Consider the following 27543-nt stretch of genomic DNA (forward strand, 5'->3'; position numbering starts at 1 on the left):
ACGCACGAATTATGATAAAAAAGAAACTGTCTTTCGAATAAAAGCAATCCGTTTGCCAGGTGCGCTTAAGGATGTACAGGACGTCGACGGAGCAAGTGTACGAAATACAGCCGCTGGAGGGTAACAGTTCCGCTCAACGTTACACTCAACAGCCGAAACAACGATTCTCTGAAATGCCTACTCCGTCGGTTTCGCCGACGTCTTCTCTCCGAAAGCGCGTCTCGGAACTGCCAAGAGCCGCGAGTGCATCCGTTTCCGGTGCTGCGGGCATTGTCTGCTCTAATGCGGATCTGATATCGATCCTAAGCTCGTTAGCGTCTTCCGCGACAGAAATCAACCGATGCGGCGAGGAAGCGCCGAGTTCGCGGGACGATAGCAAATCAAACTGGCCCGGAAAAACGACCGAACAGAAAGGAAGTCGATCGAAGAGCTTCCGTTCCAATAGCTTCGACGTGTCGACATTGCACGGAGCTAAAAGTAAGCTTAGCGGATCCTCGAAAGCCGCTATTTCGACCTTTATGGTACCGTCGAATTGGTTCACGAAGAGACACCAACCGATGTCGAAGAAGCCGGAAGATTTAGTAACGGCCAGTTTAAGTCTCAAGTTCGATAAATCGAAGGTAGTGAGGGCGGTGAAGGAAACGTTGGGTAAAAAGTCCCCTAATAGCGAGGTCAAACACAAAGTCGTATGGGACAACACTAGTGGAACCAAAGTGGACGCTCAGGTAAGTTGTATTTCTCGTTACGATATCGTTTCTTGTTTAAGAGCCATCGTAGGTGAAAGGAGGAATGAAAAAGAAAATCGTAAATCGTAAAATTTCTTCCAGAGAATGCACTTTATCGTAAAAATTAATAAAGTCAACAACAACGTGAAATTAAATAATTGTTGTTTGATATTCTGTATTATCGATATAATTACGCGGAGAAAAATAATCTACGCGGAGAAGATAATTTGCAATCATTGCGGACATAATCGCAGTGACATTATTATCAATCGGTAATATTAAAGATAAAATTCATATGGGATGAAAACAGAGCGTCAAAAGTGGTTATTTTTCGATCTTCTTGCGAAGGGAAAATTCCTGCAAAATGTTTAAGAACGGCTCTCAACAAGGAATAAAAAATGTTATTACAGTTCCATTTTCGTGTTCGTTTTTTTTTCTACATGATCCATGTGAAATAATTCTTCAGATGCTCTGCTGGTAAATGAATCGACGTTTGTAATAGAGGAAATATGAAGTACAGCGAGATCGTTGTTGGCTATTGTTCTACACCGATATCGACAAAATAATTCTTCGACAACTCTATTGATAAATCAATTGTAGTTTGAAATCAAACGAATCTGAAGTACCATCAGTTTGTTGCTACGAGAACAATAGCCACCAACGATCTCGCAGTAATTCGGATTCGTTCGATTTTAAACTTCAATTGTTTTATCGACAGAATCTCTGAATAATTATTTTGCTGGTAAATTCTGCTGGTATATCGATTAGAGTTTGGAATCGAGCAAATACGAAGTACAAGATGGCTATTGTTCTCACGTAGCAACAGTCTGATAGTATTTCAGATTCGCTTGATTTCAAACTTAGTTCGCTTGGTTTAATTACTGATTTATCAGCTGGATCAAAATTTAAAGAAAATGAAGATCAAGTGTAGCGCGTAAGTTTGATCTCTGCTTAATTTTTTCATCTCTACACTCATCTTATCTTCCTCGCTTTTAGGTCTGCGATGTCGTCCATAATGTCCAACCGAAGATTGTGCGTACTTCCTCTACCGCTCGGTGGTGCGGACATTCTAGACTCTGGGTCTCGACGATTCGGCAATATTCTGGTCACGCCTCCAAGAGGAAAACCGGCGATTGATTCGCGACGATTACGGCCAAACAAAGTCGGTGACACTCTTTCAATCGTAACGACCGAATGTCTTCGGCCACCTAGCTGAGGAGCCGATGTTTGAGAGAGGGTGGACAGGAAAGTAGCTTCCCTCGGCGATGGTCCTTGTATTTTCGAGCTATCGCGGGGAGAAGCGGTCGTTAGAATACGCGTCAACGGGAGTCGTAAATTCCCGTTTAGGCGCTCTAGGCCCTTGAGAGTTATAGGAACTGTCGGAGTTCTGGATAATGTGAGAGCCTTAGGAGACTCTAGGCCGTGTAGGCACCTTGAGAAATGATGAAGGAACTCTGAAAGATATAGGAACGGTGATAGCTATAGGGATTATGGGAACTCTAGACACCGTGAGAGACGATCAAACACTTAGAGAGGTAGGAACGGTGAGAGTTGTAGGAAATGCAGGAACTCTAGGCACCGTGAGAGACGATCAAACTCTAAAGTTTTATTCTAATGTGAATGCGGAGGAAAGCTCGGTATGGGTGTGCCCTTTGACCGAAGAACGCGGATTCGTTGCTTACATTTTCAGTTAGGCAAGTGAGGGCAATGATCCGCGATGCTGATTGGTTATGACCAATGTTGGGAAGGAAGATAGGAGGAAAAAGCCTCCTACTAACTTGGGTCCTAGGCGACATTGTTTATGGGGAGACTCGGATTTTCCGTTAGGGAGATCTCCGCCTTTTTCGTTAGGCCACTACCTGCTTTCTCCGCAATTCTTAAGAGCACGTAATAAACCCAAGGACCCTTCTAAAGAACCAGCTGAAAACACTTCTGGAATTAGAAAGTCTTTTCTGGCAGACAGATTGACTCAAACCATGTGTGCGAACAATGTAGTTAGGATTTCACTTTATGGTGGGTCCTTAGGCCTATGGAAGGTTCGAAGGACGGCACGTAGACCGTTGGCTGTCACGCCGCGCGGGATGGACTGCGGATGTGTTACGCGGCGTAACAGTCCTGATTCTTCTCCGCCACGATCGCTCATTCGTCTCACCTGTCCACACAAACATCAAGATAGTTTCGATACGCGAGAACTGTCGTAGTGACGATCGAGCCTGGCGAAAGTCAAATTGACCAACTTCATCTTTGGACAATCTCATAATTTCGCAATTTCATCGTCCAAGTACACGATTGATTCTCACAAAACCTCTAGTTCCTTAGAGCTTGACGCCACGCTCATCTTTTCACTTTTATCGCATATTGTCTCACCACTTGCGATACTTGTAATTACTTTTCTCTACTTTTCAATTTTGGAGTTGGTCAATGTGATTTCCGAATGGCTCGATTGACGACTATGCGATTCTTGGATAAAGATGACAATTAAACTATTCAGATTAGTCATGTTGCTTCGTCAAACGATTTGAATTCAAGTAATTCGAAACCATTTTGTCAATGTGAACCTATTATTTTACCAATGTGAATCTGTAATTTTGCTTGAAATATCCTTCCAAGTTTTTATGATGATTCAGACTGGTCAGGTTACCTGAATCAAACAACTATTTTCAAGTTACTTGAAACTATTTTGTTAACGTGTACAGTTGCTTGAATCAAGCAACTATTTTCAAGTAAGTTAAAATCATTTTGCCAATGTGAACCTGTAATTTTGTCTGAAATATCCTTCCAAGTTTTTATGATGATTCAGATTGGTCAAGTTACCTCAATCAAGCAACTATTTTCAAGTAACTTGAAACTATTTTATTAATGTGTGCAGTTGAGTGAAGCAAGTATTTTCAAATAACTCGAAGCTATTTTGTTAACGCGTACAGTTGCTTGAATCAAGCAACTATTTTCAAGTAACTCGAAACTATTTTGTCAGTGTGAAACTATATAGACACTAGTTAATTCCCATACACATGTATAATGTACAATGTATAATAAACAGAGCTATTTTTTCAGATCAGAAGGTACGATCAATCTTTTTCTTTAAATATATTATGCTAAAAAGATATAGAATGGATTCGGAAATACAAATAATTCCCTTTATTTAGCACACAACTGTTATACATATATCTTATACTCTTAAGACCTCAAAAACCTACTCGCACGCACGCTTGTTGTCAACCGACTCTTCCAGATACTTCTAACGACTGGCTCTTGTCTTTTGTCTCAACCAAGACCCGGACGTCCTCTGATGCTTACACACACATTCACATGTACAGTGTAAATGTATCATATTCCCAACAATTGTATTGGAAAAATTTGAAATGGATCGGAAAATGTATATGGAAGTTACAGGACCTTTCTCGAAAATTATCGATAGTTCAAATATCAGGTTGTACAACAAAAGAGTCTTTCGTTTTATAAGAAAATAATAGACGCACGACGTTTCTTGTTTCCTTTATTTTATCGAACTACGTACGTTCCATTTTGTTCTATTAAGGTAAAGACCACGACATTTGACAGATTAGCTGTCGTGTTTGTATAAAGATGCATTGTCGTAAAAGACATATTCGTAGAGGAAAGACACTTTTGGGGCAACCTAATATTTGGCTGAACCTGACAAAACTGTACGCTTGTAATAAATAAAAAAAAAGCCTGCTACGCCCTTTCGATCATTTCAGCTCGAGTTATGTATGGGTCGACCCAATTACGTTCTTACAACGTTAGAGGATACCTTCGTTTTGAAGAAAATGAAAAAAGATCGCACATTTTCGTTTCAATTTTCTTGATTAAAAATCTTCTCCCAACGTTACAAATATGTTTTATTATCGTTAAAATAGGGACAGACTCGAAAGTACAAAAATTGCAGAGTCGCAACTGATGTAACGAACATAATCATGATAGTCGTGTCTCGTTACAGCGTTAACGGGATTTCAAAATGTTTGGCATAATACGCGATCCTACGCAAAATTTCCGCCAGCTCGGTGAAGTTTCGGCTATCCGAGTCTCGTATTATACGATGTGTTTCCAGCTTTCTCCTAACTGCGCGTTTTTTTTTTCGAAATTTTAACGCCGGCACCGCGCGAACAAAGTAAATAGATTAATTGAACTTTTAATCGATCAAATAGTCAACTAAACTGAAACGCACGTACGATGTTAAGTTATCGAAATCAATTTTACGATTTTACCGTACGAACGCCGGTATCATCCGAACTTTCGGTATTTTCCGAGTTTTCTATTGTTCGTGTGATACGCGTCACCTCGGAACGATCAAGATTATTCGAACACTTTCGCAAGCCATAATAAGATTACAGAAAAAAGTACTTTGCTGTGAATACACGTTTCATCGGAGGAATCGAAATTTGTACAGGACGAAGTAACGTCGTTCGAACGAAGCTGCGATAGACTTAAAGTTGGGCTGTACAATTTCTAGATTTATATTAATCTTATAGAACGAAAAGACCCAGAGCTCTATGAACGTTCTAAGAGAACGGATCTCCTTCGGCGTAAATGGCGCTCCTTATCGGCGAACGGCTACAATATCCTGAATCTTTCTTTTCGACGGTTTCCACGTCGATCGAGAGAAACTATTCGTCGAAATGGACTATCCGTGGCTGATCTATTACGGCAGAAAGTGAAAAAGAACGTAAACGAAGGAAATGGCCGACATAAAGGACGATAACTGTTAATTTAAACGTAATAGAACGAAAGAATACGACGTATTCGTTAAAGGATATTTAAGACAATTTAAATTAAAATCGATTTTCACACGACGTTCTTCGATTTTTTCCAGAACCAGATTATATCTATGATAACGTTTCGATTATATCGTTTTATGCAAAAGAAAGCCAATTATATGATTGAAAGTAGAAATTTGGATCAACGTATGGATATCCTCCTATTTCGTTGCACGAGTTGCGAATAACCTGTCGAATAATGATAAAGATAGAAACGAATATGACAAAGGCATAACGAAGGAACTAATATTCAGAATTTCGTGCGTTTAATTCCTCGAAAATTGCACTTTTAAACGCATCGGTCTCGCAGTTCAACCTGCCGGGAACAAAGAATTTTATCGGAAACATCGTTCTAACATTTCAATTTTACAAACGTTTCGCTCTGCTTCGTTAAAAGCTGCGCGTATTTGGTAGATAGAAAATTATGCACATACGTTAAAACGTATAACGCGCAACAGGCAAGGATATACGCGTACGCGCTGCAAACGCGTTAAAAGCGAAAAATATCGCTGAAATTATTTTCCCATAATAAAGAAATCGTCGGGCCTCTTACGAATACAAAAGATAATTCGTTAAGATTATAGTGTCTATTAATTTTACCATAACGAGTTTAACAGAGCTTTCGAAACTAAAAGCTTTATCACAGACGATAAACCCTTTGAGTGCTGAATACTCACGGCCTATGTCGTCCGTAAAGACGGCGCGTGTCTAGCGCTGACGATCGCTGTGGATGGAATACTTTTTCGTTAGACTGAACTCTGTTGATTAACTATTCAAAGCGCAAATCGTAATAAGTTATAGTAGTTTAAATGATTAAAATGAAAGAGATTAAATGATTCAAGAGCGTTATATTTTAGTTATTTTTAATTATTTATTATAAACATTGAAATTTACAGTTAACTAGAATTTGGGTAATAAACTAGAAAACTAAATTTAGTAAATATGTAAAATCCCTAGAGTTCGTGTAGGATAGGGATTCTTTTTGTTTTACGGGTAGCACGACAGGCTGTGCTTAACGGAGAGATCGATACGGACGAGCAGTTGAAGAAGTACATGTTCCCCAGACGGACGGACAGAGAGTTACATTAGAGAGACAGACCAGGCTATAGAATAGTTGTTTAAGATTGTAAAGACTGAAGATTTAAGATTTAAAGACTGAAGAAGAAAGATCGGTAGCTCAGGACGTTCAGGTAAACATTGCACCAAAGACTTATAATTTCCCGTTTAGATAATCATCGTTATTGATTGTTATAGACGCATATTAATTGTTGTTCATTTTTTCATTTTATCAAATCATTTCATAATAAAAAAAACTCGATTTTCAGACTTCAGAATCGATCCCTGAATTATCCCATTATTGAACCTTATAAATCGATTTTCGCCACGTCATGCCGCTGAGAGTTAACCTACGTGTCGTCATGACCGAGAACGCGAAAGGGGAGAAGATAGACAGTATAAAATATACAGACAACAAATGACCTAATAGGAATATATTTAAATATATTATGCAAACGTTGGACAACGTTATGTTTTGTTAAGCTAACAGGATACACTAAAAATACATTATCAAGAAAGGGGATGTGGCCCATAAGCAAGTATGTTCTTCTACATATGACCATCAGACAGTATCTGTGAAGCGGTTATCCCGGAAGTACATTGCGGAGTCGGTAGAGAGCGTTTCCTGACCTCTCGCCAGAGAGACCATAGATGAGGATTTAAGGGTGTCGAATCGGGATCCATGCAACGCGGAGGCGACTCGTTCCTTCGCCCTTCCTCTTCCTCTTCGCCCGATGTGCTTTCCTCTATGACGATTTGAGGCTCGCCATAGTTTGCCACATTCACATTCGGGCTGTACCATTGTCTTCTCATCTTGATTTAGAAAACTCTCACTTGAACATAAATAAAACGTTTCTTCGTTGAAACCGTATCATAGTGGAGAACGATCGAACAGTACAAAAGAATGAATAAAAATAAGTCACATTTTTATTAATTTTCTTTTGTATGTAAAAACAAATCTGATAGATTCAAAGATACAAGATCTTCCGATCTTCCTTTATTGCATGGACGAGCAGTTGAAGAAGCACGTGTTCCCCAGACGGGTGGACAGAGAGTTACATTAGAGAGACAGACAAGGTTATAGAATAGTTGTTTGAGATTGTGAAGACTGAAGATTTAAGATTTAAAGACTGAAGAAGAAAGATCGGTAGCTCAGGACGTTCAGGTAAACATTGCACCAAAGACTTATAATTTCCCGTTTAGATAATCATCGTTATTGATTGTTATAGACGCATATTAATTGTTGTTCATTTTTATATTTTATCAAATCATTTCATAATAAAAAAAAACTCGATTTTCAGACTTCAGAATCGATCCCTGAATTATCGCATTATTGAACCTTATAAATATAACACGAGTTAATAATTTAGTTGTGTGTGAAAAATTCAGTGCTTGGGAAAACTAAAAAAACCAGATGTAGAGTTTTCTTACAAGTGGTGACCACTTCAACAATAACGAGGTACTATTGGCATTTGTTTACTGCCGTAAGGAATGCATTTATATTTATTTCACGCAAACGTAATAGTATTACTTCTGCATAGGTGTTCGGAAAAATTGAAAAACCCATACATGCGTCCTTAGTCCATGCCGAGCACTTACAGAAAACGCATATATATGTCCTTAGTCCACACCGATAGCTTTCGCCAGACACCTATATGCGCACACAGCACTCAAAGGTTTAAAACACTGTTCTTTGTATCATTTCCCTATTTATAGTTGCGATATCGGGAATAACTTTAAACCGTTTTAAACGTCGTTTACTCGATTAACTCGCGCGTAACGATATTTGTCGTGGAATCTCGCAAAGAACGTAAAGCACACGTAACGATTCATCGATAAATCGGTTAACGACGTTGTTACGATTACCACGAACACACCCGTTAACGATATTTTTTCCATTTTTAGGTTGTTCGCGAACGAAAGGGAATCGTCTCGAGAAAGAAAAATCGCTTATAAGTATTTGAGCACATCGAACTTTCAACGCTCGGTAAGTATTCGTAAAATCCTACAAAAGTATTACAGCCATCTCGATCGTTTAATTCGATTAAAAACATTTTCGTTTTTAGAGAATTTATTCAACGGTAGTCGTTCGATGTACTAGGTTGTCCGAGAAGTTTCTTTCGTTTCATAAAATGATAATAGATGAGCAACAATTTCTGTTTTATATCATTTTATCGAATTAGGTGCGATCCATTTCCTTATATCTCTATTATTATGTTCGTGCATAATTCGATAAACTAATATAAAAGAAAGGACATCGCGCGTCTATTATTTCTTTATAAAACGAACACAACGTATTAAGTTGCCCGAAAAGTGTCTTTCTTTCGCAAAAAGAATTTTTTACAACAGTGCACCTTCGTACAAACGTGAAAGTAAGTCTGTGAAATATCGCGGTGTTTATCTCAACAGAACAAAACGGATCGTACGTAATTCGACAAAATAATATAAAAGAAAGAACGTGCGTCTATTGTTTCCTCATAAAACGAGAGAAACTTTTCGGACAACCTAATAGTAGCGGTACAGCAAGAATAACCTTTCAGAGGCGAATCGTATAGAACGGATAAAAAGAAAAAATAGGAAACTAGGAAAGTAGAAAAAAGTCGGAGATTTCATGCGAAAACGGAGAAGCGCACTAGCGCGCGACGAGTTTTCCAAGCGTTTTATCTACGACAAATGCAAACACCATTTGGCTGAACATCTGACAGCACAGGCGGTATGATCCATGTTGAACCATGTTGATCGAAACGAAGGTCACGCGTTAGCCTGCGTTGACAAAACGGTGCCACTTGAGTGGAATCATGCGATTTCTCTTACCGTATCGTCGTTTGATCCTTCCGTCGATTCTAATGGAAAATTGAAATTTCATTTCTGTTGCTTCTTAACAACACGACATAACGAGAAATCGAACGACTCGTTGTTATTTCATTTCGCTCTATCTCCTCGTTTTATTTATACATCTTTCGAAAAGCTATCGTCGATAGCGTTTTTAAACAGTTAACCGCGTTTCATGAATTAAACAGGTCGAGAAAAATGTTAATCTCGGTGTGTTTCATCTGTCGTATAATATAAAACATTACCATTTACCATAAAAATTCCAAATTTTAGTAAGAAGCGCTAAGAATGTTATTTAGTGATACGTTCGCTTTGTCAGTAAAACTGAAAAATTTGATTTGTTCCTTTGTTATATCGGTTATTCCCTGTACAACGTATTCCTTTTTATAAACTCAGTTGATTATTTTCACCGATATATCGGCTATGCCCGAATTGTTTGCGCAATTTTGTATGCTTGCAAATTGAGTGGATGTTTTACTGCGTGTGTCCGGTATTCCCCGATAACGATCGAAATATAATACAGAAAATATAATGCGATTCAGTTTTTTGGTCGAATGTGTGTTGAATAAATTATCGAATATGCAATTCCACGAACACGAGCTTCGAAAGTTGCTCCACCATCTACGAGTTCAACCGTAAAACCTACGCTTCCTATCAAAAAACATTTCCCCAATTTTATACCAGTTATATCATTGATCGAATCCACTTCACGTTGCTGGTGTTAGATTTGCCAAGTGCCACTTTGTGCGATATTCTGTTTCGAGAAATACCACACTGGGAGGATCCACTGAATTTCTTCTATCTTTTCACATTTTTCTTGTTTACGAATTTTGTTATTTTGTTACAATTTTAACATTTTATGTGGGAAATAATTCATTTTTTCGAAGAAAAATGTAAGCCATCGTCATTTTGGTTTATCGTCGTCGTAAAACTTATAACAGGAACACGTAACACATTTTCTTTGTGTTCGACGTGTATACTCGTCGTCGTTTATTTTTATTTGCATTTTATTCACGTTGATTTCTAAAACTAAATTCCACGGTTAACTGGTTAACAGTACATCGCGCTTCGTGAATATTTCAATTCACTCTTCTATGCTAAGGAATCGCACGAGTCATCTGATGCGTCATTCGTCTATCATCTGACACGGACGAAGAAAGGAAGAATTTCTCGAGATTTTACGCAGAACGAAAATTTGTTTTTCGATATACGCTACAATTTTGTTTTTCTCATCGAGATTATACGAGAAAGTAAAATGTACTATTGTTCGTTTTATTCCGCGCGATTCTCAACTTTTATAATCTCGCGTAACGTAACAAAGCATTGCAAAAAGAAATAAAAAGGTGGAAAAGTAAAAACTGAAAAATATGTTGCACGTAGAAATTTCTTACGATTTCTCTTCAAACTTTGAAAATTTGGATTCAAATTAACGCGATATAGTATCATTTACATGTACAGTTTAGTTGATAACAAACTAACAGCAAACAAAGCAATGTTTATCGATGTTTTACGAAATTTATTTATTACACGACTTATATTTGTGTGACTTTTTCTTCGTAATTTCGTAATTGATTGTTATTCTGGGTGTTTAGATATTTTTCATTCTGTCCACAGTTTCCACTCGGTCGTATCTTCCTTTCGTTAACAAACTTTCTCGAGTTTGAGGAAAATATGAGAGAACCGTTACTTTATATGCAAGTTTCTTTCTTCGAACGTTAAAAGTTCGAAATTTTCTTCAAGCATCAGGAGTATTTTCATTTGTCGAAACGAGGACGAAATTGGGGTATAAAACTTGGCGAGCGCTGCAGCATCGAGAATTAATGATATTGTGCTTCAACTTAATTTATCGCCATGAAAATGCTGGTCTGCACTTAGTCGACCACGAACTTTTACTATTTCGGACTTTTTCCTCCTAATATTTTATATTGGGTTGGCAACTAAGTGGTTGCGGATTTTATCATTAGGTGGCACTGACAAAATCCGCAATCACTTAGTTGCCAACCCAATATTATCGTTCCATCTGAAGCTTCTATTATTTAAAGCATCGTATTAAACCTTGTGTCCGAGTACAATGTTTCCAGTAATATTATACAGGTTGGTTGGTAACTGGTGGTACAAACGGAAAGGGGGTGATTCTACGCGAAAAAGAAGTCGAAAATATAGAATAAAAATTTTTCGTTTGAGGCTTCGTTTTCGAGAAAATCGACTTTGAATTTTCGCTCGGTACGCGTGCACTTTATCACGTCTCGTTATAACGGACCTCACTGTACATCGTTGTCTCGATGGATATTATCGCAGTTTAAGTTTGTTTTTGCCGCAACGGAAAATTAGGAATACATAATGAAATAACATGAAGTAATCATAAAGTTTATTATTACAAAAATTGCCGAAAGTGTTGCCCATTCTGTCCAACACATACTTCTGCTCTTCTAATTAAATTTCTATGAACACTTTCTAACGCATTCGTTTGTTTTAAAGTATGAAAGGCTACAATAATCTTTTCTTTCAATTGCTCGAAAATAAAACCTCGAACGAAAAATTTTTATTCTATATTTTCGACTTCTTTTTTCGCGTAGAATCACCCCCTTCCCGCTTGTACCACCAGTTACCAACCACCCTGTATGTTGGGTTGTCCGGAAAGTGTCTTTCTTTCAAAGAGACGTCTTTTTCAACGACGCATCTTTATACAAACATAAAACCTAATCTGTCGAACATTGTGATCTTTAGTTTGATAAAACAAAACGGATCATAGGTAATTCGATAAAATAATATAAAACGGAAAATGTGCATCCATTATTTCCTTATAGAACGAAAGAAACTTTTCGGACGACCTAATAGTTTCGTATTGCCATAAACGGAGAAAATTCGAACTTTCTAAGTAACGTAAACTAAAACTCGAAATTTGTTAAAGTAAAATTGAGGAAAAATCAAATATTGTGCATAGTAACTTTCTAAATTTTTATGTACAATGTTCGTCGTAATAATATCAACGATAGAATATAATCAGAAGAGTACGCGTGCGATAAATTCGATCGTGCGTTTAAAAAGAAATAAATGAAAATTTCAATAAGAACGTAGTTGGCGATTTAATAGAATTTCAATAGAATTTCAATAATGGACAAGAATTTCGTTATTTGTCCGGTAACGTCGTTGTGTCCATTTTCGTAAAAGCCAGATTACGATTGCACGTTTTTCTCGATTCGAAGCTTCGTCGAGTTTAATCCGGCGACCGGTTTAGGCTACAGTATGTTTCAAATTTTCCGGCCCTTTGTATGCAGAAAAATCATTCGACCCGATGAACCGCGTGAAATGTAGAAGTTCACTGATTCAGCGAACGAAAATAAATCGCATGTAATATTAAATCGATATCGTCGACCTGAGGGCGAACTTTCTCTTTGGAATCTCGTATCTTGGACTCGAATCAAACTTTCGAAATTCGATATTTCCACCGATTCAATGCTACTCGTATGACTTTTTTTTTGCGTGGGGAGGGGAAAATGCTATTACGCATGCCCAGTGACCCGCATCACTGGGTTATGTGGGAGTCGGTCGGATGTCGTTGCCATACCCACTAAAAACCCCTCCTCCTTCTTCCTCCGCTTAGAGGGCAGACAACCCCGGTAAAACCTGTCGGCAGTCATCAGGGTTGTCCTTTCGTGCCCCGTTGTATCTACTTCTTCGGGCAGTTACTGCTCATGTCGTCCTCTCAGCCAGTTCAGAATACTGGGCTGGTCTCCTTCTGCGGTTTTTCGTTGTTTCGTGTTCTTGCCCTCATTGCTCCGCGTAGTTGTTGTTTCGCTCGTTCTCCTCCTTGCCTCTTCCCAGGCCCTCGCTGTCACCCTCCTGTGGCACATGACGGTCTTGCAGAATTGCCTGAATTTATTCCAGCTCTCGTTTTTGGCGGTCAACGTGGCGATCAGATTGCCCACGTCTATCTTCCCGCCCAGAGCGTTCTCCAGCTCGATCCTTCTGTCCGTCCACTTCGGGCACGCGAAGAGGGCGTGCTCTGCACCGCCGTTCGGGTCTCCACAGTCGAGACAGTTGCTGTCGCTGTCCCTGCCAATCCTTTTCCTATAGACACCGAAGCTCCCATGCCCGGTTAGCAGCTGCATGATGTGGTGATCGATGTCCATCTTCTTTTTGGTAAATAGCAGCGCACTCGGTATTGGCTTCTTTGTGATATTTTGTGCCGCGTGGGAGACGGTACGGTATGCCGTCGTTGTTATGCACAGGGCCGTTCGTTGTGCTCGTTTCAACTTTTTCCTGTTCTTATCGGTATTCGCTGCTCTAGCCCACACCGGTGCTCCGTAAGTTACGATGGACTCCCACACATTGTAGTAGAGCCTACGAGCCAAGCTGGTCGGCCCGTTGATGTTGGGTAGAATTCCCCTAAAGGCTCCTATTAACTTGTCGGCTCTATTACACACCATCTCGATATGCGCACCGAACCTCCGACTGGAGTCGATGACGACTCCGAGATACCTGATGCGATCGACCGTTTCGATGTCCGAGGAGCCCAACCTGAGTTTCACCACTCTCGGCACTCGCAAGCTTGTGATGAGCATGACCTCCGTCTTTTCTCTCGCCAGGGTGAGCCCGACACTCGTGCACCAATCGTTGGCGATCCTTAGCATCGTGTTGACCTTGGCGGTGGCCTCTTCGTTCCTCCCGACGGAACATGTGATGGCCAGCTCATCCGCGAAGGAGGTTGCTCTGACCATTGGCATGTTGTCGAGTCTCTCGAGCAACCGGTCGTATACCAAGATCCACAGGAATGGTCCGAGGATGGATCCCTGCGGAACTCCCGCCGCCACCTCGTGCTCCACCGTGCCGTGCTGGTTGCTCACGATGATCCTCTTTCCGGATAGGTAACTGCCGATTAGCCTTTTGACCTTCCATGGCAGCTTCCTCTTGTCAAATTCCTCGTATATGCTCTTCCAGCTGAGCGAATTGAAGGCATTGCTAATATCCAGGGTGATCATCACGCAAATTACCTTCTTCTGTTTGCAGATGTTGGCAAACTTTTATCACCTGCGTGATGGCATCTACCGTACTCCTCTTCTTTCTGAAGCCATATTGCCTCCGATGGAACGGGTCCATTCCGATGCATCTCTCGATGATCTTCTTAAAGCATTTTCCCCAGATCTTGCTCATGGTTGGGAGTATGCTTATCGGCCGGTACGCGTTAGGGAGACTGGGATCCTTTCCCGGTTTCCTTAGCAGTATTACTCTGGCCGTCTTCCAGCAGTCTGGGATCCTTCCTGATTCGGTGATGCCGTTGAACGGCCTTGTCACGAGCTCGCTCCTGCGACTCGCTATCAGCTTCGCGATCTCGCCCGGCACGCCAGCGACTCCTGCAGCCTTCTTGGTGTTCATTCTTCCGGCGGCATCGACGACATCGCCTTCGCCGATGGCGACGCTGAGGCTAATATCTCCTTCTTCTTCGGTCTCTGCCTCTTCGCGGCCCTCATAATGGGGGGGGGGGTCCGTGTCCCAAGGTGAATAGCCTCTGTAGGACTGCCTTCACCATGTCGATCGGCATGTCGTTGGTTGGTCCCTTGCTTTTACATTTCTTCATGACCGTGCGATAGGGTTTGCCCCAAGGCTCGCTCTTCAGTATCTTGCAGTATTCTGCCCAAGCTGTTTTTTTGCTGCGTGCGATCTCCTTTTTTAACTGCCTTCGGATCTCCGTGTAGGCGTTGACGAGGGGCTCGGTGTTGCCGGCATTCTTCTTCCTTTCTCTCGTCACCTTCCTGAGCGCTTTGTGCGCCTGCGTTCTCAGTTCCGCGATCATCGGGTTCCACCAGTAGTTCGCGTACTTGCGGCTCGCCGCACAGTTCGACTTCCTTAGCATCCCTTCGCACGTACCTTCGATGCTCTTTTGCAAGGGCTCGGCCCCATCATCTCCGATAGCCGCGTTGAGGTCCTCCTTCTTCAGTGTGTCGTCGAATCTGCTCAGGAACTCCTCCGGCGACATGTCCTTGGTCACGTACCTTTAGAACTTCGATACGGTTCGGGCCTTCCTCGCCTTAAACCTCGCCCTAAGCACGAAAGAATATATTCTTGTTCGATTTATCACGAAAAATAAAATCTTGCACGTGTGTACAAGCTGTTGGTTTCATCCAAAAACTACGACGCATGAGATAGAGAAACAGATATATATGCAAATGCACGTAATATATAAGAGAGAAACGTATGTACGAGCCCATAAATCGAAGTACGAACTGAAAAGGGAAATTTAAATTTTATCGAAAATTCTACTTCTAATCGACGTCTGCGTAAGATACGAGGACTAGCTGTTGGCGAGATACGGAAGCAATTTGTAGGTTCGAAGGGGAATATCGAGAAACTGGTGGAATACGCGAAGCTGTCGCCAAATTTTAACGTCTAATAACTTCCAATGGCTGTTTGATATCCGCACGGTAACATTTCCAACGAAATAACGAGAGCGATTCGCAAAAGAAGATATCGACTCGCAACATTCGTTCTGGGCACGTGCTGCGTGAGCGCGTCTGCGTAATCCGTTTTTAACGGGCGAAAAAGTCAGTGTTATTGCTAAAGCGAACGTACTAGGAAAAAAGTAGCGAAGCGTAGAACTTTAAAAATAAAACAACATTTTTCCACGCTATATTCCTTCTGATATTTACGAAGCCTTCGTGTGCCAAAAGAATCTGACATTCTAATGTGACAATAAACAGGAAATCTTTTAAGCAAAAAGAAAAGAAAAATACACATATCTCGAGTTCTCATTGGGATTAGGGGCGTGTAACGAATCTTCATTTGGATTAACCATTGTTGTTATACGATATGGATAGTATTTACTGGTACCGACATGATTACAGTACCGATATGGTACAGAGTTGGCAAGTAACTGTGGCAATTAGATACTCGAGATGCCAATGACAATGATCTTAGGTTCAATAACGAATCCATGGTCAAAGGGATAACAAATGCGTCTTCTTCCAAAGTCTAAGTCGTACTGAGCTTACTTGTCCACAATTCAAGTGTAACTCAACTTACTTGTCTACGATATAAGTAGAACTCAACTTACTTGTCTACAGTATAAGTAGAACTCCCTCAGTCCAAATGGAACTGCACTTATATACTCGTCTCTGTACCCCTCGGGTCAACTATATTTTTAAGGAGATCTATACAATTACTCCATAGCTTTGTTAGGTAAAAACGTCCATGCCATGACCGTGGCTACGTTTAGCGACCAGTTGTGTCACTTCGAGCCCAAGCCTACTGTCATAAATCTCGGGTAAACATAGTCGGATTAAATCATAAACAACTACTTCTGAGTTTTATTATTTAAGTGCAGCTATAATAAAAAGTCTAGACTAAAGTATTGGGGGTCTTCCCAAAAATTCCAAAAGAAAGGCCCCGATGTCCTTTTATCTCCAACATGTATATAGGAGAAATAAAATAGTATAGTAATTTTTTAATTGCACACTAAATTAGTATTAAATTCCATACGATATTTTCAAAGATCTTGTATCTTTGAATCTATCAGATTTGTTTTTAGATACAAAAGAAAATTAATAAAAATGTGACTTAATTTTATTCATTCTTTTGTACTGTTCGATCGTTCTCCACTATGATACGGTTTCAACGAAGAAACGTTTTATTTATGTTCAAGTGAGAGTTTTCTAAATCAAGATGAGAAGACAATTGTGCAGCCCGAATGTGAATGTGGCAAACTATGGCGAGCCTCAAATCGTCATAAAGGAAAGCACATCGGGCGAAGAGGAAGAGGAAGGGCGAAGGAACGAGTCGCCTCCGCGTTGCATGGATCCCGATTCGACACCCTTAAATCCTCATCTATTGTCTCCCTGGCGAGAGGTCAGGAAACGCTCTCTACCGACTCCGCAATGTACTTCCGGGATAACCGCATCACAGGTACTGTCTGATGGTCATATCGAGAAGAACATACTTGCTTACGGGCCACATCCCCTTTCTTGATAATGGACTTTTAGTGTATCCTGTTAGCTTAACAAAACATAACGTTGTCCAACGTTTGCATAATATATTTAAATATATTCCTATTAGGTCATTTGTTGTCTGTATATTTTCCCTTTCGATTTTGTCTTGGACTTCGATAGGTAATCCAATGACAATCAGGTGTATCCTCACCTCTTCATCCATTTCCCTTTTTACTTCCAATATTAGTCGTTCTTTCTCTATTGCATATTCTACGAACGAACCTGAAAGGTATTTACAGTTGTAAGCATGCACAGTTGCCGGCCAACCTTTATTCTTAAAGGCTTTGATAAATGTTTCTTTCCAATCTTCCCAGTTGTGTCCTCCAGCTTTCAGTAGATTTGTTTGGTACCGCCTTTTTGCTGTTTTTCCTAGGTACTTTCTCAAACCTTTGACTTTTCCTCATCGCTTTTTATTTTGTATTTTTTGCATTCCTCTTCATACTCTGATATCCAGTTTGTGGCTTTCTGAGTTCCTTCTAATCGTTCTATATTGTTGTTTGTTTCAACTATTTCCCTCTTATCTCGTCTTTAAAGGGTCTCTAGAAGTTTTTCCATGTCCACGTTGAGTTTCTCCATTTCCGTCTTTGTTTTTCTTGTGGATGTTATTTATGCTTCCTCTAAGACAATGTCTCGGAATACGAAGTTTGAATCCGTATCGGTATCAGTGCTGCTGTCTCATCGTCTATTGGGAGTTTAATATTTCGATTCTGAAGTCTGAAAATCGAGTTTTTTTTATTATGAAATGATTTGATAAAATACAAAAATGAACAACAATTAATATGCGTCTATAACAATCAATAACGATGATTATCTAAACGGGAAATTATAAGTCTTTGGTGCAATGTTTACCTGAACGTCCTGAGCTACCGATCTTTCTTCTTCAATCTTTAAATCTTAAATCTTCAGTCTTTACAATCTTAAACAACTATTCGATAACCTTGTCTGTCTCTCTAATGTAACTCTCTGTCTGTCCGTCTGGGGAACACGTACTTCTTCAACTGCTCGTCCGTATCGATCTCTCCGTTAAACACAGCCTGTCGTGCTACCCGTGTTACGTCGCCTAAACATCTGCATGCCAGCCCTCGCGACCGGACAGCCAGCGGCCTGCGTAACGTCACTCCGACCCTCAATAAACCTAAGGACCCAATATATTCTTTCGCTGTCACTGTATTGTATCAACAGGCGTCTTCATTCAACCCCTTTGTCCTGAAGAATTTCTTAAGCCAAACATATTTTCGAACCACATCTGGTTTTTAGAGAGGTCCTTGGATTTATTAGGCGCGCTGAAAAAATACGGAGAAAGCGAACACGCACCCATCGGGAAGAATCGAATAGCTAGCTAATAAAACAATCAGGTTTTTCCATGAACAAGGTCACCTATCAACCACGATGGTAGGAGGCCTTCTACCCATCCCTTCAAGCATCAGCGTAGGGCATAACCAATCGACATCGCGGATCGTTACCCTCACTTTTCTTAACGAAAAGTGTGAACAACGAATCCGCGTTCGTCATGCAAAAGGGCACACCCACACTGAACTTTCTTCCATCTCAACGCAAGAGCGACCAGCTAGTCAAAATTCTAACGCCTAACGTCTAACTCTGAACAGAACGCCAATTCAAGTCGATCCGCGACATTGCCAAACATTCGCTTATTCTATTAAGTATCATATCGTGCTACGTCCACCAAGAGACTAAGTTCAATTGTAAGAGCATTGCTCTATATTGTATACATCTATATTATCTGCGTGCGATAAAGTTGTTAATTGTTTATATCTTTTCAACGGCGTTACTACTTTGTGTGATTGTATAAAGTGTTGGAAATATACATTATTATAACTCTGACTCCCAGTGTTATACCGCATTAACCACCCCGATTATCCTAACCGAAATACGGGGATCGAACTATTCGTGGTGTCGATTATTCTAATCGTAACGGGAATTTACGACTCCCGTTGACGCGTATTCTAACGACCGCGTCTCCCCGCGATAGCTCGAATTTACAACCCGTAAAACAAAAAGAATCCCTATCCTACATGAACTCTAGGGATTTCACATATTTACTAAATTTAGTTTTCTAGTTTATTACGCAAATTCTAGTTAACTGTAAATTTCAATGTTTATAATAAATAATTAAAAATAACTAAAATATAACGCTCTTGAATCATTTAATCTCTTTCATTTTAATCATTTAAACTACTATAACTTATTACGATTTGCGCTTTGAATAGTTAATCAACAGAGTTCAGTCTAACGAAAAAGTATTCCGTCCACAGCGATCGTCAGCGCTAGACACGCGCCGTCCGTACGGACGACATAGGCCGTGAGTATTCAGCACTCAAAGGGTTTATCGTCTGTGATAAAGCTTTTAGTTTCGAAAGCTCTGTTAAACTCGTTATGGTAAAATTAATAGACACTATAATCTTAACGAATTATCTTTTGTATTCGTAAGAGGCCCGACGATTTCTTTATTATGGGAAAATAATTTCAGCGATATTTTTCGCTTTTAACGCGTTTGCAGCGCGTACGCGTATATCCTTGCCTGTTGCGCGTTATACGTTTTAACGTATGTGCATAATTTTCTATCTACCAAATACGCGCAGCTTTTAACGAAGCAGAGCGTAACGTTTGTAAAATTGAAATGTTAGAACGATGTTTCCGATAAAATTCTTTGTTCCCGGCAGGTTGAACTGCGAGACCGATGCGTTTAAAAGTGCAATTTTCGAGGAATTAAACGCACGAAATTCTGAATATTAGTTCCTTCGTTATGCCTTTGTCATATTCGTTTCTATCTTTATCATTATTCGACAGGTTATTCGCAACTCGTGCAACGAAATAGGAGGATATCCATACGTTGATCCAAATTTCTACTTTCAATCATATAATTGGCTTTCTTTTGCATAAAACGATATAATCGAAACGTTATCATAGATATAATCTGGTTCTGGAAAAAATCGAAGAACGTCGTGTGAAAATCGATTTTAATTTAAATTGTCTTAAATATCCTTTAACGAATACGTCGTATTCTTTCGTTCTATTACGTTTAAATTAACAGTTATCGTCCTTTATGTCGGCCATTTCCTTCGTTTACGTTCTTTTTCACTTTCTACCGTAATAGATCAGCCACGGATAGTCCATTTTGACGAATAGTTTCTCTCGATCGACGTGGAAACCGTCGAAAAGAAAGATTCAGGATATTGTAGCCGTTCGCCGATAAGGAGCGCCATTTACGCCGAAGAAGATCCGTTCTCTTAGAACGTTCATAGAGCTCTGGGTGTTTTCGTTCTATAGGATTAATATAAATCTAGAAATTGTACAGCCCAACTTTAAGTCTATCGCAGCTTCGTTCGAACGACGCTACATCGTCCTGTACAAATTTCGATTCCTCCGATGAAACGTGTATTCACAGCAAAGTACTTTTTTCTGTAATCTTATTATGGCTTGCGAAAGTGTTCGAATAATCTTGATCGTTCCGAGGTGACGCGTATCACACGAACAATAGAAAACTCGGAAAATACCGAAAGTTCGGATGATACCGGCGTTCGTACGGTAAAATCGTAAAATTGATTTCGATAACTTAACATCGTACGTGCGTTTCAGTTTAGTTGACTATTTGATCGATTAAAAGTTCAATTAATCTATTTACTTTGTTCGCGCGGTGCCGGCGTTAAAATTTCGAAAAAAAAAACGCGCAGTTAGGAGAAAGCTGGAAACACATCGTATAATACGAGACTCGGATAGCCGAAACTTCACCGAGCTGGCGGAAATTTTGCGTAGGATCGCGTATTATGCCAAACATTTTGAAATCCCGTTAACGCTGTAACGAGACACGACTATCATGATTATGTTCGTTACATCAGTTGCGACTCTGCAATTTTTGTACTTTCGAGTCTGTCCCTATTTTAACGATAATAAAACATATTTGTAATGTTGGGAGAAGATTTTTAATCAAGAAAATTGAAACGAAAATGTGCGATCTTTTTTCATTTTCTTCAAAACGAAGGTATCCTCTAACGTTGTAAGAACGTAATTGGGTCGACCCATACATAACTCGAGCTGAAATGATCGAAAGGGCGTAGCAGGCTTTTTTTTTATTTATTACAAGCGTACAGTTTTGTCAGGTTCAGCCAAATATTAGGTTGCCCCAAAAGTGTCTTTCCTCTACGAATATGTCTTTTACGACAATGCATCTTTATACAAACACGACAGCTAATCTGTCAAATGTCGTGGTCTTTACCTTAATAGAACAAAATGGAACGTACGTAGTTCGATAAAATAAAGGAAACAAGAAACGTCGTGCGTCTATTATTTTCTTATAAAACGAAAGACTCTTTTGTTGTACAACCTGATATTTGAACTATCGATAATTTTCGAGAAAGGTCCTGTAACTTCCATATACATTTTCCGATCCATTTCAAATTTTTCCAATACAATTGTTGGGAATATGATACATTTACACTGTACATGTGAATGTGTGTGTAAGCATCAGAGGACGTCCGGGTCTTGGTTGAGACAAAAGACAAGAGCCAGTCGTTAGAAGTATCTGGAAGAGTCGGTTGACAACAAGCGTGCGTGCGAGTAGGTTTTTGAGGTCTTAAGAGTATAAGATATATGTATAACAGTTGTGTGCTAAATAAAGGGAATTATTTGTATTTCCGAATCCATTCTATATCTTTTTAGCATAATATATTTAAAGAAAAAGATTGATCGTACCTTCTGATCTGAAAAAATAGCTCTGTTTATTATACATTGTACATTATACATGTGTATGGGAATTAACTAGTGTCTATATAGTTTCACACTGACAAAATAGTTTCGAGTTACTTGAAAATAGTTGCTTGATTCAAGCAACTGTACGCGTTAACAAAATAGTTCCAACTTACTTGAAAATAGTTGCTTGATTCAAGCAACTGTACGCGTTAACAAAATAGCTTCGAGTTATTTGAAAATACTTGCTTCACTCAACTGCACACATTAATAAAATAGTTTCAAGTTACTTGAAAATAGTTGCTTGATTGAGGTAACTTGACCAATCTGAATCATCATAAAAACTTGGAAGGATATTTCAGACAAAATTACAGGTTCACATTGGCAAAATGATTTTAACTTACTTGAAAATAGTTGCTTGATTCAAGCAACTGTACACGTTAACAAAATAGTTTCAAGTAACTTGAAAATAGTTGTTTGATTCAGGTAACCTGACCAGTCTGAATCATCATAAAAACTTGGAAGGATATTTCAAGCAAAATTACAGATTCACATTGGTAAAATAATAGGTTCACATTGACAAAATGGTTTCGAATTACTTGAATTCAAATCGTTTGACGAAGCAACATGACTAATCTGAATAGTTTAATTGTCATCTTTATCCAAGAATCGCATAGTCGTCAATCGAGCCATTCGGAAATCACATTGACCAACTCCAAAATTGAAAAGTAGAGAAAAGTAATTACAAGTATCGCAAGTGGTGAGACAATATGCGATAAAAGTGAAAAGATGAGCGTGGCGTCAAGCTCTAAGGAACTAGAGGTTTTGTGAGAATCAATCGTGTACTTGAACGATGAAATTGCGAAATTATGAGATTGTCCAAAGATGAAGTTGGTCAATTTGACTTTCGCCAGGCTCGATCGTCACTACGACAGTTCTCGCGTATCGAAACTATCTTGATGTTTGTGTGGACAGGTGAGACGAATGAGCGATCGTGGCGGAGAAGAATCAGGACTGTTACGCCGCGCAACACATCCGCAGTCCATCCCGCGCGGCGTGACAGCCAACGGTCTACGTGCCGTCCTTCGAACCTTCCATAGGCCTAAGGACCCACCATAAAGTGAAATCCTAACTGCATTGTTCGCACACATGGTTTGAGTCAATCTGTCTGCCAGAAAAGACTTTCTAATTCCAGAAGTGTTTTCAGCTGGTTCTTTAGAAGGGTCCTTGGGTTTATTACGTGCTCTTAAGAATTGCGGAGAAAGCAGGTAGTGGCCTAACGAAAAAGGCGGAGATCTCCCTAACGGAAAATCCGAGTCTCCCCATAAACAATGTCGCCTAGGACCCAAGTTACTAGGAGGCTTTTTCCTCCTATCTTCCTTCCCAACATTGGTCATAACCAATCAGCATCGCGGATCATTGCCCTCACTTGCCTAACTGAAAATGTAAGCAACGAATCCGCGTTCTTCGGTCAAAGGGCACATCCATACCGAGCTTTCCTCCGCATTCACATTAGAATAAAACTTTAGAGTTTGATCGTCTCTCACGGTGCCTAGAGTTCCTGCATTTCCTACAACTCTCACCGTTCCTACCTCTCTAAGTGTTTGATCGTCTCTCACGGTGTCTAGAGTTCCCATAATCCCTATAGCTCTCACCGTTCCTATATCTTTCAGAGTTCCTTCATCATTCCTCAAGGTGCCTACACGGCCTAGAGTCTCCTAAGGCTCTCACATTATCCAGAACTCCGACAGTTCCTATAACTCTCAAGGGCCTAGAGCGCCTAAACGGGAATTTACGACTCCCGTTGACGCGTATTCTAACGACCGCTTCTCCCCGCGATAGCTCGAAAATACAAGGACCATCGCCGAGGGAAGCTACTTTCCTGTCCACCCTCTCTCAAACATCGGCTCCTCAGCTAGGTGGCCGAAGACATTCGGTCGTTACGATTGAAAGAGTGTCACCGACTTTGTTTGGCCGTAATCGTCGCGAATCAATCGCCGGTTTTCCTCTTGGAGGCGTGACCAGAATATTGCCGAATCGTTGAGACCCAGAGTCTAGAATGTCCGCACCACCGAGCGGTAGAGGAAGTACGCACAATCTTCGGTTGGACATTATGGACGACATCGCAGACCTAAAAGCGAGGAAGATAAGATGAGTGTAGAGATGAAAAAATTAAGCAGAGATCAAACTTACGCGCTACACTTGATCTTCATTTTCTTTAAATTTTGATCCAGCTGATAAATCAGTAATTAAACCAAGGGAACTAAGTTTGAAATCAAGCGAATCTGAAATACTATCAGACTGTTGCTACGTGAGAACAATAGCCATCTTGTACTTCGTATTTGCTCGATTCCAAACTCTAATCGATATACCAGCAGAATTTACCAGCAAAATAATTATTCAGAGATTCTGTCGATAAAACAATTGAAGTTTAAAATCGAACGAATCCGAATTACTGCGAGATCGTTGGTGGCTATTGTTCTCGTAGCAACAAACTGATGGTACTTCAGATTCGTTTGATTTCAAACTACAATTGATTTATCAATAGAGTTGTCGAAGAATTATTTTGTCGATATCGGTGTAGAACAATAGCCAACAACGATCTCGCTGTACTTCATATTTCCTCTATTACAAACGTCGATTCATTTACCAGCAGAGCATCTGAAGAATTATTTCACATGGATCATGTAGAAAAAAAAACGAACACGAAAATGGAACTGTAATAACATTTTTTATTCCTTGTTGAGAGCCGTTCTTAAACATTTTGCAGGAATTTTCCCTTCGCAAGAAGATCGAAAAATAACCACTTTTGACGCTCTGTTTTCATCCCATATGAATTTTATCTTTAATATTACCGATTGATAATAATGTCACTGCGATTATGTCCGCAATGATTGCAAATTATCTTCTCCGCGTTTCACCTATATCGATAATACAGAATATCAAACAACAATTATTTAATTTCACGTTGTTGTTGACTTTATTAATTTTTACGATAAAGTGCATTCTCTGGAAGAAATTTTACGATTTACGATTTTCTTTTTCATTCCTCCTTTCACCTACGATGGCTCTTAAACAAGAAACGATATCGTAACGAGAAATACAACTTACCTAAGCGTCCACTTTGGTTCCACTAGTGTTGTCCCATACGACTTTGTGTTTGACCTCGCTATTAGGGGACTTTTTACCCAACGTTTCCTTCACCGCCCTCACTACCTTCGATTTATCGAACTTGAGACTTAAACTGGCCGTTACTAAATCTTCCGGCTTCTTCGACATCGGTTGGTGTCTCTTCGTGAACCAATTCGACGGTACCATAAAGGTCGAAATAGCGGCTTTCGAGGATCCGCTAAGCTTACTTTTAGCTCCGTGCAATGTCGACACGTCGAAGCTATTGGAACGGAAGCTCTTCGATCGACTTCCTTTCTGTTCGGTCGTTTTTCCGGGCCAGTTTGATTTGCTATCGTCCCGCGAACTCGGCGCTTCCTCGCCGCATCGGTTGATTTCTGTCGCGGAAGACGCTAACGAGCTTAGGATCGATATCAGATCCGCATTAGAGCAGACAATGCCCGCAGCACCGGAAACGGATGCACTCGCGGCTCTTGGCAGTTCCGAGACGCGCTTTCGGAGAGAAGACGTCGGCGAAACCGACGGAGTAGGCATTTCAGAGAATCGTTGTTTCGGCTGTTGAGTGTAACGTTGAGCGGAACTGTTACCCTCCAGCGGCTGTATTTCGTACACTTGCTCCGTCGACGTCCTGTACATCCTTAAGCGCACCTGGCAAACGGATTGCTTTTATTCGAAAGACAGTTTCTTTTTTATCATAATTCGTGCGTTATGATACACGTTTCGATGATTGAGCCGTTAAGCGTGACAAAGCGATGGAATTGTTTTGCACAAAAATTCTGGTTCTAAAATTATGTTAGGGATTCTAGGGCGTAATAACATCTTGGAACGCAAAGTTATCGATGTGTCGATGAAAGTTAAGCGAGCTTTATCGAATCACACGTTCGAGTCTTTGGGCGATTGCTAGGAATACGCGTAATGTTCTTTTCTGTGAGCTGAAAAGTTGAACGACTATAAAAGGCGTTTGTAGAGGATTTCAAAGCGGAAGAAGAAGCGATACAAATGTTTAGAATCAGAAATTATCTGTTTATATAGAGATCTATTTGATGCAAGGTCTAAAATCAATCAAATCGGATTGTATGGACGTATATTTGTAAAGCAACGAATATTTGGTTCTTTCAAATCTTAACTTCGCACGATCGTATAGAAGTTCGTCAACTTTAAACTCGGTTTTTCTTAGTCTGCAAACTAGCGGAGATAGAACGGCTAAAATAAACGAAAGATCCTTACCTTCCTCGCTTTTAGGTGCGTGCTTCCTCTACCGCTCGGTGGTGCGGACATTCTAGAGACTCTGGATCTCGACGACTCGGCAATATTCTGGTCACGCCTCCAAGAGGAAAACCGGCGATTGATTCGCGACGATTACGGCCAAACAAAGTCGGTGACACTCTTTCAATCGTAACGACCGAATGTCTTCGGCCACCTATCTGAGGAGCCGATGTTTGAGAGAGAGTGGACAGGAAAGTAGCTTCCCTTGGCGATGGTCCTGATCCTTCTCCGCCACGATCGCTCATTCGTCTCACCTGTCGACACAAACATCAAGATAGTTTCGATACGCGAGAACTGTCGTAGTGACGATCGAGCCTGGCGAAAGTCAAATTGACCAACTTCATCTTTGGACAATCTCATAATTTCGCAATTTCATCGTTCAAGTACACGATTGATTCTCACAAAACCTCTAGTTCCTTAGAGCTTGACGCCAAGCTCATCTTTTCACTTTTATCGCATATTGTCTCACCACTTGCGATACTTGTAATTACTTTTCTCTACTTTTCAATTTTGGAGTTGGTCAATGTGGTTTCCGAATGGCTCGATTGACTATGCGAGTCTTGGATAAAGATGACAATTAAACTATTCAGATTAGTCATGTTTATTATTTTCCTATCCTTATTTTTAATTTACACTATCCTTATTTTTTATAGACTTAAAACAAAAAACAAACAACAAAGAAATCTACAACATCAATCGGCTGATGAACTCCATAGTTAAGTTCGAGCCACCTCTTGTAAAAAAAGAAATAATACAATGCAAAAGGTGCCAAAGGTACGGCCACACGCAGAAATATTGCAATCATAACTTCCGGTGCGTAAAATGTGCAGGTAATGACCCCACTGACCAATGCACTAAATCCCCGGAAACCCCCGCCAAGTGTATCCACTGTCAAGGAGAGCATCCTGCGAACTACAAAGGATGCTCAGCCTACAAAACACTACATAATATAAAGTATCCAAAACTGAGACCCAAGGACATAACCATACAAGAACCTAAACACCAAAAACTCACCACACCAACAGTATCCTATGCGCAGGCAACGCAAGGAAACGTAAACAACTCGAAAACACA

At 40.2% G+C, this 27543-nt stretch overlaps 5 protein-coding genes across 7 annotated transcripts in view; 3 read left to right on the top strand and 2 right to left on the bottom strand.

Annotated features, from left to right (window-relative positions):
* Positions 1-26876, top strand: LOC126926788 (uncharacterized). The gene is made up of 3 exons (XM_050743134.1): positions 1-725; positions 1722-1757; positions 26446-26876. Exons 1-3 carry the CDS (start codon positions 72-74, stop codon positions 26629-26631), a joined length of 876 nt encoding a protein of 291 aa, XP_050599091.1. The 5' UTR covers positions 1-71; the 3' UTR covers positions 26632-26876.
* Positions 1-27543, top strand: part of LOC126926781 (uncharacterized) — a 77511-nt gene that overhangs the window by 35398 nt on the left and 14570 nt on the right. The window lies entirely within an intron of this gene.
* Positions 1-27543, bottom strand: part of LOC126926770 (uncharacterized) — a 77767-nt gene that overhangs the window by 26071 nt on the left and 24153 nt on the right. The gene's annotated exons all lie outside the window — the stretch shown is intronic.
* LOC126926771 (uncharacterized) overlaps positions 1-27543 on the top strand; it is a 77699-nt gene that overhangs the window by 25749 nt on the left and 24407 nt on the right. The gene's annotated exons all lie outside the window — the stretch shown is intronic.
* Positions 1-27543, bottom strand: part of LOC126926783 (uncharacterized) — a 77496-nt gene that overhangs the window by 16166 nt on the left and 33787 nt on the right. The window lies entirely within an intron of this gene.

The sequence above is a fragment of the Bombus affinis genome, unplaced genomic scaffold (genome assembly GCF_024516045.1).
Source record: "Bombus affinis isolate iyBomAffi1 unplaced genomic scaffold, iyBomAffi1.2 ctg00000059.1, whole genome shotgun sequence".
Lineage (NCBI taxonomy): Eukaryota > Metazoa > Arthropoda > Insecta > Hymenoptera > Apidae > Bombus > Bombus affinis.

Coding starts and splice junctions, on each gene's coding strand:
- LOC126926788 (XM_050743134.1), top strand. CDS start 72: ATGTACAGGACGTCGACGGAGCAAGTGTACGAAATACAGCCGCTGGAG. Junction 726..1,721: donor GAACCAAAGTGGACGCTCAG/GTAAGTTGTATT, acceptor CCTCGCTTTTAG/GTCTGCGATGTCGTCCATAA. Junction 1,758..26,445: donor ATAATGTCCAACCGAAGATT/GTGCGTACTTCC, acceptor CCTCGCTTTTAG/GTGCGTGCTTCCTCTACCGC.